Below are 11,591 nucleotides of genomic sequence, written 5' to 3' on the forward strand. Positions count from 1 at the left end.
CTTTATTTGGAGAAAGGATTTAAATTTAAAATAAGTCCGATATTGAAATTTTGCCCTGTTGGTAGTCAGAACACTAAGCCCCAATTTGCCCTGTTAAAATTTTGATATTTTTATGTCAAAAGGACTAAAGTTGCCATTAAATTGAGACTTACAAGATTAAAATTGCAGTTCAATTGTCCAAATAACAGGAAATTTAGTGTAATTGCATCAAATTTTAGAAAAGAAAAATGTAATCATTCCGAAATCTATAAAAAATTAGGCAACTTGCATATACATAACAATGCTGGAATAAATAATTCAAGAATTACACAATTTACATATTTTAAATGATCAAATAACTAAAGTTGTTGGGACAAGCCTAATAAATTTATTATTACGAATTTGGAATCCTAAACTCACTTCTCACGCGCTCAAAAAGTAGAGAACATATATCTCAATTCCTTATCATTCTCGAACACTATCTACTAAATATTCGAGGGGTGCAATGATGTATACCAACGTCCCCCAATCCTCTCAAGTGGATTAGCTTTAAAGTTGGCTTTTAACGACTTTGGTAAAAGTAGAGAGCGCAATTATGGACTAACAACTTATGAACAACCACACACACACACACACATATATATATATATACACGCACACACATGAGAGGAGTGAAGAATCAAGAAAGCTGCTTAAGACAACATATATAGTTGGAAAGTAAGAAGCAGAGATGAGGAGCAAAGAAAGAGCTGTGGTGTTTGTGATCATGGCCTTGCAGTTGTTCTCTTCTTACATTTCTCCATCTGCAAGCCCTATTCCTGCAGGTATGTATATATATGCTTACTTGCCCGATTGATATTTGGATCCGTGTTTCTTGTTTTGCGTGGTTAGCGTTTGAACTATTTCAAGTTTGATATGTTGATTCTAGACGAGGAATTTGTAAGATGGGCCGTTAGTAAGTGGATGTGACGGTTGATGAACGATGGACTAGTGGTTTGGTATACCTTGTTAGGGTTCGAGCCCACGAGTCTGTTTGTCGTTCTATACTTCTCTAATAAGCTTTTATCCACGTCTTATTCCTTCTTATCTTTTCTATGGGATTAAGGGAGTGCTTGCGATCCATTTTGCATTATACAAAAGTGAATTATCGGAAAAGAGCCGATTGGTTGTGTTTTCATTTTCATTTTTAGTTTCCAACAATTGTATTTGTGTAGAAAATGCTTTATTGATTTTTGTGCGAAAATTGAGAATATGTTTGGAGTAATTGTTTCCAAATATAGGTATATAGGTGTGAGAATTAAGAATATATGTATATGTATTTTTGATGTGACAGAAATTAATTATGAGGGTCGACCAAAATTGGTTGGGAGAGAAAGCAATTTTATTTGATTTGAAATAAGAAAAGACATGCTGATAAAATAAGACAAGTATGACCAACCCATGTGACCTATAATTTAAAAAAAAATTGCTGAGTATTTATAAAAGCTAGTAAGAAGTAGATAAAAATTAAGGTGAGAATTTTTCGTGGGGGGGGGGGCAGTTTTTTTTTTTTATTCATTCTAAAAATTAAAATGCTAGATTTTATTTCGATTAGTATATTTTATGTTTAATTTTTTCAAATAATTGTTATCTAAATTTTTTTAAATATTGAATATTAATTATGAAAAAAATTTAATGTTTATCTAAATAATGCTTCCACTATGATTGCTGGTTGATACACATTTAGTAAATTGACTGCAAAAATATATTATTTTTCCACTAACTAATCAGTAGCAGCTAAATTTATATATAAATATATATAGGATCAATATCAAAATAAAATAGCAATAAAATATAAATATTCCATAATATTAAAATCGTGTTACTGTAGATTTCAATAGGGGTAAAAGTTTCTAAACAATTTGAAAAGTCCAATACCAACTTTACATCTGCAAATTTGAAGAATAAATCAAGAAAAGGGTAAAATTTGGATTAATATTATTAGATCAAAATACGTAAACTAGTCATTGAATAATTTGTCAAGAACTATCAAAACATAGATTATAACTCCATCTGTTACTATGATACAATAATATGTGTGCGGATATTTGGGCGAGTTTATAAACTTTGTAAAACATCTTAGAAAATGTTCGAGACTTATAAGATGTTACGTACAATGTGTTTGATAATTTTTTATATAAATTAATATAATTTTTGAAAAGTAAAAGGGTTCCTAAGTTAATATTAAAATCTTATCTCCTTCAAATTAATTACAGCATTATCATTATTACCATTTATAAGCTCCGTCATGTTATTTTATTCGAACTCTTATAAAATTTGACATCTTATAAGCTTGAAAATATTTTACAAAATGCACGAGCTTGTAAGATTATCGATACTATTACAAAAAACCTTTTATCATACTAACTTTTTGATAATCAAATTTATCCTTAATTTGTTTCTTCACTTCAAAAAAAAAAAAAAGGGTCAAAATAGTACTTTTAATTTTTTTTTTAATAATTTCATAATTATTTATTTTTTCCACTTATCCTATTACTCTAAGTTTTTTTCTCTCACACCTTACCTCTCTACATTTCTTTTTCTCACAAACTTACATATTTTTAATAAATCACATTTACAATTTTATTTTTCTTTCTTTCTTCTTTCTCCCATATTTTTCGGTAAAGGTAAATTTAATTAAGTAAAAGAAGTATAATAGTACAATACATCTTGCTTAATATAAGCGGTTTCCTCGACAGGCCAAGGAATCCGCCATAAGCGATAAAGTGCACAAGTGCTAACAACAGTAGGTAATTCTACACCAAAAATCCTCTGCTGCACAAGTGCGCCATATTTCTTTCCCATCTTCTCGCACTCCGATTATTTCTTTTCATAATTTTCTTTTTCTAACATCTCACATCACAGTTCTTTTCTATCCAAATACCCTCTCAGTAATCTACAATAAACTTCCACATATCAACTGCAACTAGAATTCCTCATCCCACAATTATAGTAAAATTACAAAGGTGATCCCCAACATATAACATGTATGGTCCCGATAAAAATGGAAAATTCTTGTCCAGACCTGATTTGGCTAAACTTGAACCAATTACATGCAAGTGTAATATACACTTACCATATTATTAGTGTACAGTTTAAATAAAGTTATCAATTAGATTGGATTGGTTCGATCAAACCAGGTTGGGGCAAGAATTTTCCAACCAGAAACTTGGTCATAGTGTAACATAATATAACACTCCCCAACTTGGGCAGAGTGTAAATCAACCAATGTACTAAATGATGCCTATGCGCAGTTCATTCACAGGGCGAGACGGAACGTAGAGCTGCAAGTGAACAATTGATCATCAATAACAGGTATGATCAAGGAAGTGACGTAACCATAGCTCACCAAAGCAAACTCGGCCATGGAACTAATGGCGGCAGCCAACCCGGTGGAAACACAAACAGTGGCGGATCGGGCACCCCGAATGCGCAGGGAGGCGGGGGAATGATACCCTTGTATGCAGCCGGTGCAGGAAACAACCGCCACCCCCATCACAAAGGGTGGAGCTGCAAGAAAAGCATACCGGGCCCGACAGCTTTGGTGGTTGTGATTTTATTTGCATGTTTACTGCTACGCGTCCACAAAGAATGGTAAGTTCGACAATGTAAGACAGAATAAGATGGTAAATTCTTATCCAAAGCACGTCTGACGAAGTCCAACAATCACATAATAATAAGTATAATACACTTATCATATGATTGGTTATTTTCCTTGAACTATATACCAATCACATGACAAGTGTAACAATGCACTTATCGTATATGGTTCAAAATTGGGCTAGAATTTGTGAAAATATGACTGGGGATGGTTTCGTATATATTCTCTGGATTTTGTGTGTATTTTCAAAAATATTCCTTAATTTTTGAGAACGACACTGTTCAGCCTGAGTCCTACTGTCATACCTCTAGGGGATGGAGTGTAAATTTTAAAAATTAAGGGACTTTTTATAGTATACTCAAATTTCAGGAGTTGTAAATATAATTATGTTTAAGAAATAAATGTGTATCTTTACTATACAAAGTTAATCATCTACTTTAGGGTGATCTTTTCCCTTTGTTTTTGTGTTCATTATCCAAAGCATGTAGATATATGAATATATATATATATATATGGTTTCCACATAATATATACAATGATGCAAATTTTAGTGCGTGTTCAATTATTTTTATTACAATTTAATTAGGTAAAAGTGTTAAAACAATCACCTATTTTAAAATTTTATATTGTTAGAGAGAATGACTATTTAACAGTAATAGGGGGAATTACAGTCTTGGTCCCTGAATAATACTACTATTCAATTTTAGTCCCTTAACTTTATTATTGCAATTTTAGTCCCCTATTTTTCCTAAAAATGAAAATTTTAGTCTTTTGACTGGATTAAAGAATATTTTACTCCTTTAGATCTCCAAAAATAACAATTTCAGTCCGTTTGCTTGCTTTTTGGCAAATGTTCATCACCTGCTTAAAAAATAATATCAAACCTTAGATTTTATCGAAAAAATAATTATTTATATTACATATTAATATTCAAATCTCTAACGGAGGCGATGTTTCGAGTATGGAATTGATCAAAAGTTTGAGTTATTTATCCAAAAGGTTGAAGGTTTGATAAGATGAGTTGATAAATATTGAGATCTTCATATAAAAGAAGACAAGGATGCATATAAATGAAGAAACTTCCTACGAAGAAATCTACTAGAAAAAAAAAACGGACGAAGAAAGAGATAGAGAGAGGGAGGGGGTGGGGCAGGGGGTGCTGGCAGCATGAGAGAGAAAGAGAGAAAATAGTGAAGAAGAAGAGGGGAAGAAGAAAAATCAGCAAAGTGTTGTTTATATATATAATGTTCGTTTCAAAAATTATTACAAAGAAAGTTACAATAATTGAAAACCCGTTAAAAATTATGCAGTATCTGTAACTGTTTAAAAAGTCGTTACAAATGACATTACAAAGTACGGATACGACGTCGTTTTGTTCATTGCCGTAACAAAAGTCGTTACAAAGAGTGTTTCAAATTAATAATTTTTTTATTAAAATTATTTTTAAAAATGTCGTTTTCAACGATATAATATTATGGAAACGTATCATTGTAGTGGACCAATATAATTGGAATACATTAAAAGAAAATAAAAATTTACTTGACAATGATACATGTACGCAGTATGCAATAAATTTGCATATTTATAAATGTTAGTATTATATTGATGTAACTATCATCTTACAGTGTTGAAGTTCATGAGTTAATCGGGCCGTCAAAATTAATATCAAACGATTAATATGATCACACTTATAAAAGAACCCATTCAGCCATGTTGTAGCCTTTTTGGGTATACGGATTCGGGATATGGTTCCTGGAACGTAATAGTAATCGTTCAAGATGGTGTATTTCTAAATCAGGCCATGTGATTTAAAATCATACCGTGTAATATTATTTAATGGACATATACTTGTATATATTTAGATTTGATATGAATCGGGTGCTCAGATGTAAAGATATTGTATTTTTGCAATCTGAATTTTTGAGATAGCTTGTTTTTTGTAACTGCTCTTGTAATAGCTGATATAATTTCTCATTGTAACAGTCTTTGTAACGGTCAATCGAAAAAAAAAAACCCCACCTTTTTTTTATTTTGATTTCAAAAATTTTAGTTTGTAACTGCATTTGTAATGGTTGTTTGCGTTTTGGCCGTTACAAAATTTTATTTCCCCCCTAGCGCCAGAAGTTGGCTGCCCTTACATTGTAATAGTCTTTGTAACGATTTTTTAATTAAATTGGTCATTCCAAAAAAATAAATTTTAAAAAAACCAAAACAAATTATAATTTTTTTATTTTAAAACATTGCAAAATAGAAATATTTTATCAAAAAAATATACATTATGTAACCTCGTATCATTCTCGTCAGTCTCATAGTCCTCGAACTTGTCTTCATCTTTATTATTAGTTTGACCAGTTTGAGTCCGTGAAGTACCTGCACCCTGCTGGTGTGCAATCAAAAGATCGACCACAATTTGTAAACAATTGGAACCATGTAGATCGTACGACTGATTATCTGTAGCAACTTTAGAGACTAGTACGACTTCCTACGGCTGATATGCGATCACAATCCACTTGGACTCATCAACATTTTGCAAACATCCATCCAATCTGCTTTGCCCCTCTTCATACTTGGGTGCTCATCGTATTACATTTATACTGCTTGTTGTGCAAGTATAAATGGCTCATTCTTTTGGTACACCTTTTTGAAGTTTACATCTACGAGGTGATAGCGCGGGGGTACCTTCATGTTTCTTACTGGACCGCTCCAACGACACTTGAACAGAATGATGTGCAAGTTTGGAATAAGTGAGTATGTGAATTGAATGATCTCTTGATGATTCCATAGAAGTCATTGTCCTCGTCTGTATATGATAAACTTTTGATACACACCCCACAATTCATAGTTGACTTGCCAACATTGTGACGTTCCATGTGGAAGTTGTATATTATATAATTAATTTTTTAATTTTTGACGACCTACAAATTTACAAATATTACACTATACTATTTAGGAGAATACATATAATTAACATGATATATTATTAATAAAAAATCATAAAACTAAAATAAGAAAACTACAACTAGTTCAATTAAATACAATAAAGTATTAAATTAGTCTTTATTAGCTGATCAACCAACTTTTGATTTAACTTCTGAAATAAGATTTGTTTTAAAAAGAAATGGGCAAGTTGAAAAAGTTAATAGTTAGTTATTTTATTTTTCCGTTTAAAATTTTATTTCTTATCAATTATCTCTAAAGTAGGTTTGTGATATATTCCTTGTAATATTTTTTTTAGTTGATAAAATCACCAATAGATGATCAAAGGCATGTCGCGGATGTATTATGCAGGAAAAGAGACGATATAACATGTAATATAACATGAACAAAGTTAAAAATTCTTTCAATTTTTCATTTTTTTTTTGTATTATTTTTCTTTTCTATTATTATGATGTCTTTTTTTTTTACTCTATAAGTAAATGAATTAAATCTGGATATGAACATGTAAACAATAATTAATAAGAGTAAGTACTGTAATGTGAAAACAATAATGAATAAGCATATCATTTTACGTAACTGGCCCCATGAAGGATTGGTACTTGCATAGATACTAGGAATATCATCAAAAAAATTAAAGGAATTTGTTAAAATTAAAAATAAATTAAAAACTCCTTTTGCTTTAAAGGATATTATAAGCTCATTTATAAATAAAAAATAAAAAATTATCATATACTTTTTAACATTTTATAAATTATTCAACATCTTACAAGATGCTTTCAACAGCTTATAAGGTCACCCAAAACAGCCTCTTCTTATACCAATTTGGAGGAAAAGGAATAACATAAATTATTATAAAATAGAAAAAAAAAATAAGAATAATACCTATAATTTCACTTTTTGTTAGCATTAAATTACTTTTGGCATCCTATGTTCTTTTTTTTTTTTTTTTTGGGAAAAGATAAGTTTCATAGAAGAAAAAAATGGGTATAGTACAACAGTGCTCATAAGTTATGCTCTCTTTCAATAGGCCAAGGGATACGCCACAATCGATAAAGTGCACTAGTACTAACAGAGTTAGGAAGATTTATGCTCATAATTAGTAGTCTAACATCCTCTATTATTAAGCTAGCTAACGTGACCGGTGTCCTTGCAGTGTGTTTGAACCTCCTCAAATTGCGTTCCCTCCAGATGTGGTAGACGCTGGATCCAAGTAATGCACACAAAGCCATATTAATGATGTGTTTGCCTTTCCACTTCCTAAAAGCCCATTCTATGTCCAACTGCCACTCTCTGTTGAGCCATAAAAACCGTATGGTCCGTCTGACAACTGTCAAACACCTTTGACTATAATGGCATTAAAAGAACAAATGCGTGTGTATCTCCAAATTATCCTCATCGCAAAGGACGCATCCTCCTACTTTAGGACCAGGGGGAGGGTATCCCATGTTCCACCCTCATCAATTTTGATCCCCAAGTTTTTCTAAAATGATCGTCCGTTAGTTGACCAAAAAAGTCCCTTCATTTGTTCAAATAGTAAACTTTCCCTTCATTTGTTCAAATAGTAAACTAACGGTCAGTACTAACTTTGATCATTTTAGGAAAAACTTGGGGACTAAACTAACGACGCTGGAATATAAGGTACCAAAAGCTATTTAGCAACCTACTTAGGGAACAAAATGCAGAAGAAGAAAACTGGTATGGCTATTTACAGTAATAAAGGGTTCTAGTGCCAGCCTGCTTAGCAAATTCCACAGATTCTGTTGGGACATGAGCATAAAGAGCTGGAAAATAAAAGCAAAGTTGAAAAGGAAAAGAGGGGAACCTGATGCTTAAACTATGCATCTACATTCACCACAACTCATATATACATAAAAATTGGGTTAAAATCAACAACTCTCCTTCTTCAAAGATTATGTCAATCAATACAATCTCTACGCTAATACTTTCACAATTTAGTGAATTTACAAACAGGGCTGCCTTGTAGCAGGTGAAATTTCTACACTTTCAATCTTTTGCCTGCGCCTAAGCAAGAAAGAGTAAAATCACTAAACAATACAGTCTGAACTTGATGGTAACCATGGACCACGCACACTGAGAAACACGAAAAAGCAGAAACACACGTTCACCTGTTCCATTTGCACAAGCCTAAATGCAAAAACCAACGGTTGCTTGTCAATTTTGCACCAACTGCCAAGCAAAGCCACAAGCTTGGTTTATTGATCAACCATCATGTGTAGCATAAGTGATACTCGGACATTGTCACAGTATCTCTTGATGAAATCAAAGTACTGCATAGCATCATGAGGTCGTAGGCCTTCCATGAAAAAGCGAAACAAGTGGGAGTGTGTCTCGCGCATCACATCCAACGATTGCTGCAGTACTTTCGCTTGCTGTGGTTTATTTAACTCTGTGGCCTCCATCAGTGGCAGTAGCTCTTTTTCCTCCTCTTCGAAGTGCTGTTTGCAGTTTTCCTGGTGAGAAATAATTATAATCATTTGATGTCCAATAATATATAGCTTCATCAGAAAAGCAAAATGGCTTGACAGGATTCATCTTTTATTAGCTTAGATGTTCTGTCGGAAATGAGAACCCAACCTTTAATCTTTTGAGCCGGGATGAAAGGTTGACAAGGGCCTCTTGGTAATCAGGGCTCCCAGGATTCATAACTCCTATGATCTTTATCTCTTCCTTGATGCCATTCATTATCGGTAGGTGCTTTGCGTGTTCCTCGTTTGCAGATTTGCACAATCCTGAGACAGGACATGTTCAATTATTGACAACTGGCAATAAACCTGTTGCTTTATCAACCACCACAAAGACATTATCATGCAACAAAAGGACAAGTTATTGGATGAGGCATGGTTGGATTATTCTCAAATCCAAACTGAACAATGTTTCTTCCATGGAAAGATAATAGAAGTTTGTACCTATGTTTCCTCAGACTTCTATAAACACTGTAATAGATCAGCTAATGCACATGTTACTAGAGCTTTCTCCTAACTGCAGTATTTCATTGCACGTAACATAAGTTCATCCGTCTAATTCACAGTTTCCCTCCATTTCCATCCATCATTTTCAAACACATGCAAAAGATCTGCGGCACAGAGATCAGGATTCCGACTCCGCCGCTCCAACCTTATACATCACCATCTCCATGCCTTGGTCAAAATTTATTCTGAATTTTCCGCCACAAATAGTATCTCAGCTCTTAAAAACTTGTCTTTTTCATGGTTAATACTTCCTATACAAAGATAAAACTTTTGCTTGAATTCTTGAGTTTCTAGAAAGTCAACCTTCCATATTCATATCATAAATTCTCAATCATAACTAGGGAATCAATTACTTAACAACTCACCACTTGGCAGCTTCACTTGATTTATCACCCGTACGTACATTTAGACTTTTGTGACGTTGCGACTAACAACCCCGGATGTGGTCGGAACAAATACCAAGTTGGACATCAAGAATACAAACTTTTGAAACGAAAAAAAGGGTTCTATTCTGAAACTACTACTGACAAAGAAAATCACAAGCAATCCATCCGTGGTCTCACCAACAAACTATTATCATTCCCTACCACGAAATGGAACAACGGGTTCTAATCCATTACTATGCTCTTAATCACCGTATCAAACATTTTCATTTTTGTTAATCTAGTGGAGTTGTTCAATGTACATGAATAAAAATCTTCCTTTCTCCCAAAAAAACAAAGAAAAAAAAAGTTCATGATCAAAATCTCCCATACCCTACTACAGATTATACCCTCTTGATCACTCCATAAAAGCATCAAATTGAAAAAGTTTCATCCCATATTAATTTAATTTAAAATTAATAACTAAAACACACAGACACACATACACACAGAGAAGGCTTGCATAGACAATAGTCCACATTAACTTAACAAGGACAAAACACAAGATTACATCTACCAAACCATGGTGCAAGCTATAAAGCCTATGGTACCTCAAAGAAGCATTGTACCTAACAACACTACTTGTACCTTGCTCATTTAACAAACATTATCCAAACAGACAAAGAATAATAATAAATTAAAAAAAGAATACCTCGATCAGCGGATTCGAGGATCTGAAAGAGAACCGTCTCCTCCATCTGCGCGTGCTCCAGCATCACCTGCAGCAGCTGCGAGTAGCTCTTCCCAAACTTCTTCACCTCCATTCGCGGGCTGCCCATCGACGGATCCCCCCTCACGCTCCCGCCACGCGCCACCATGTCCTCCGCCCACTTCACCATCCTCTCCAAATGCCAGTTCATGCTCCGGTGCTGCAGCACCACCACCCACACCACCAACGGCGTCGTCTCGCCGCACCAACCCCAGATGCTATTAGTGGTGTTGTTGGTGACAGTCAACGGCGGGTCCGGGAACTTGGTGTCCAAGTAACGGAGTATGTCCTCGACGGAGCCGGAAACGACGTCGGATTTGTAGATGAGAGTCGGGTTCTGGTGCGCATCGGAGGGCACAAAGTGGAGAGTGACGGGCTTGTAGAGGATAGCCAACCGGATGTGCGAGGTCGCGAAGCTGTTCGGCGGGCCGTAGAGCTTCACCGCCGGCTGCGACTTTATCATCTCCGACGGCGCGATTTCCGCCGCCGATTTCTTCGCAGTCCCGAAACAGTTCCCCATTAACAAATCCAAGAAAGACCAAAAGGCAATTTAACTATATCTTAAGCGAAAAAAATCAAAAGGGTTCTTCCGTTGCAAGATTTCGTGCAAACAAATCCAAGAAAGAGAACCCAAAACCCAAATCCGATTATATTACAGAAAATCCATAATTAAATGCCATTTTCTCCCAAGATTTATCTTCACCCGAAAAGAAAAAGAAGAAACACAATAAGTGGAAAAAAGAATTGAATGCAGGGAAGGTAGAGTGGGGAAGGGCTAATGCTTAGAGCATAAGAGAGAGCTAAACCGGGGGATTAACAGAAATGACAGTGACCCTTTTCTGATCCTGAGAGAATTTATGTGGGGAGTGTGTGTGTGTGTATAGCTGTATGTATAGACGCATGTGGATATTGCT

General features: G+C 34.2%; 2 protein-coding genes across 2 annotated transcripts; one reads left to right on the plus strand and one right to left on the minus strand.

The window, feature by feature from the left end:
• On the plus strand, positions 625-4,068 carry LOC105161073. The gene is made up of 2 exons (XM_011078649.2): positions 625-803; positions 3,273-4,068. The coding sequence occupies exons 1-2, from the start codon at positions 710-712 to the stop codon at positions 3,614-3,616; spliced, it is 438 nt and encodes a 145-aa protein (XP_011076951.1). The 5' UTR covers positions 625-709; the 3' UTR covers positions 3,617-4,068.
• Positions 8,357-11,589, minus strand: LOC105161074. The gene is made up of 3 exons (XM_011078650.2): positions 10,621-11,589; positions 9,152-9,306; positions 8,357-9,027 (listed from the first exon to the last, which is right to left on the minus strand). Exons 1-3 carry the CDS (start codon positions 11,195-11,197, stop codon positions 8,770-8,772), a joined length of 990 nt encoding a protein of 329 aa, XP_011076952.1. The 5' UTR covers positions 11,198-11,589; the 3' UTR covers positions 8,357-8,769.

This window comes from Sesamum indicum, linkage group LG4 (genome assembly GCF_000512975.1).
Source record: "Sesamum indicum cultivar Zhongzhi No. 13 linkage group LG4, S_indicum_v1.0, whole genome shotgun sequence".
NCBI classification, from domain to species: Eukaryota; Viridiplantae; Streptophyta; class Magnoliopsida; order Lamiales; family Pedaliaceae; genus Sesamum; species Sesamum indicum.

Excerpts from the sequence above, each read along its gene's own strand:
- LOC105161073 (XM_011078649.2), top strand. The coding sequence starts at position 710 with ATGAGGAGCAAAGAAAGAGCTGTGGTGTTTGTGATCATGGCCTTGCAG. Across the intron at positions 804-3,272 it reads TGCAAGCCCTATTCCTGCAG|TTCATTCACAGGGCGAGACG; the intron begins GTATGTATATAT and ends GCCTATGCGCAG.
- LOC105161074 (XM_011078650.2), bottom strand. The coding sequence starts at position 11,197 with ATGGGGAACTGTTTCGGGACTGCGAAGAAATCGGCGGCGGAAATCGCG. Across the intron at positions 9,307-10,620 it reads CCTCGAATCCGCTGATCGAG|GATTGTGCAAATCTGCAAAC; the intron begins GTATTCTTTTTT and ends GTCCTGTCTCAG. Across the intron at positions 9,028-9,151 it reads CCCGGCTCAAAAGATTAAAG|GAAAACTGCAAACAGCACTT; the intron begins GTTGGGTTCTCA and ends ATTTCTCACCAG.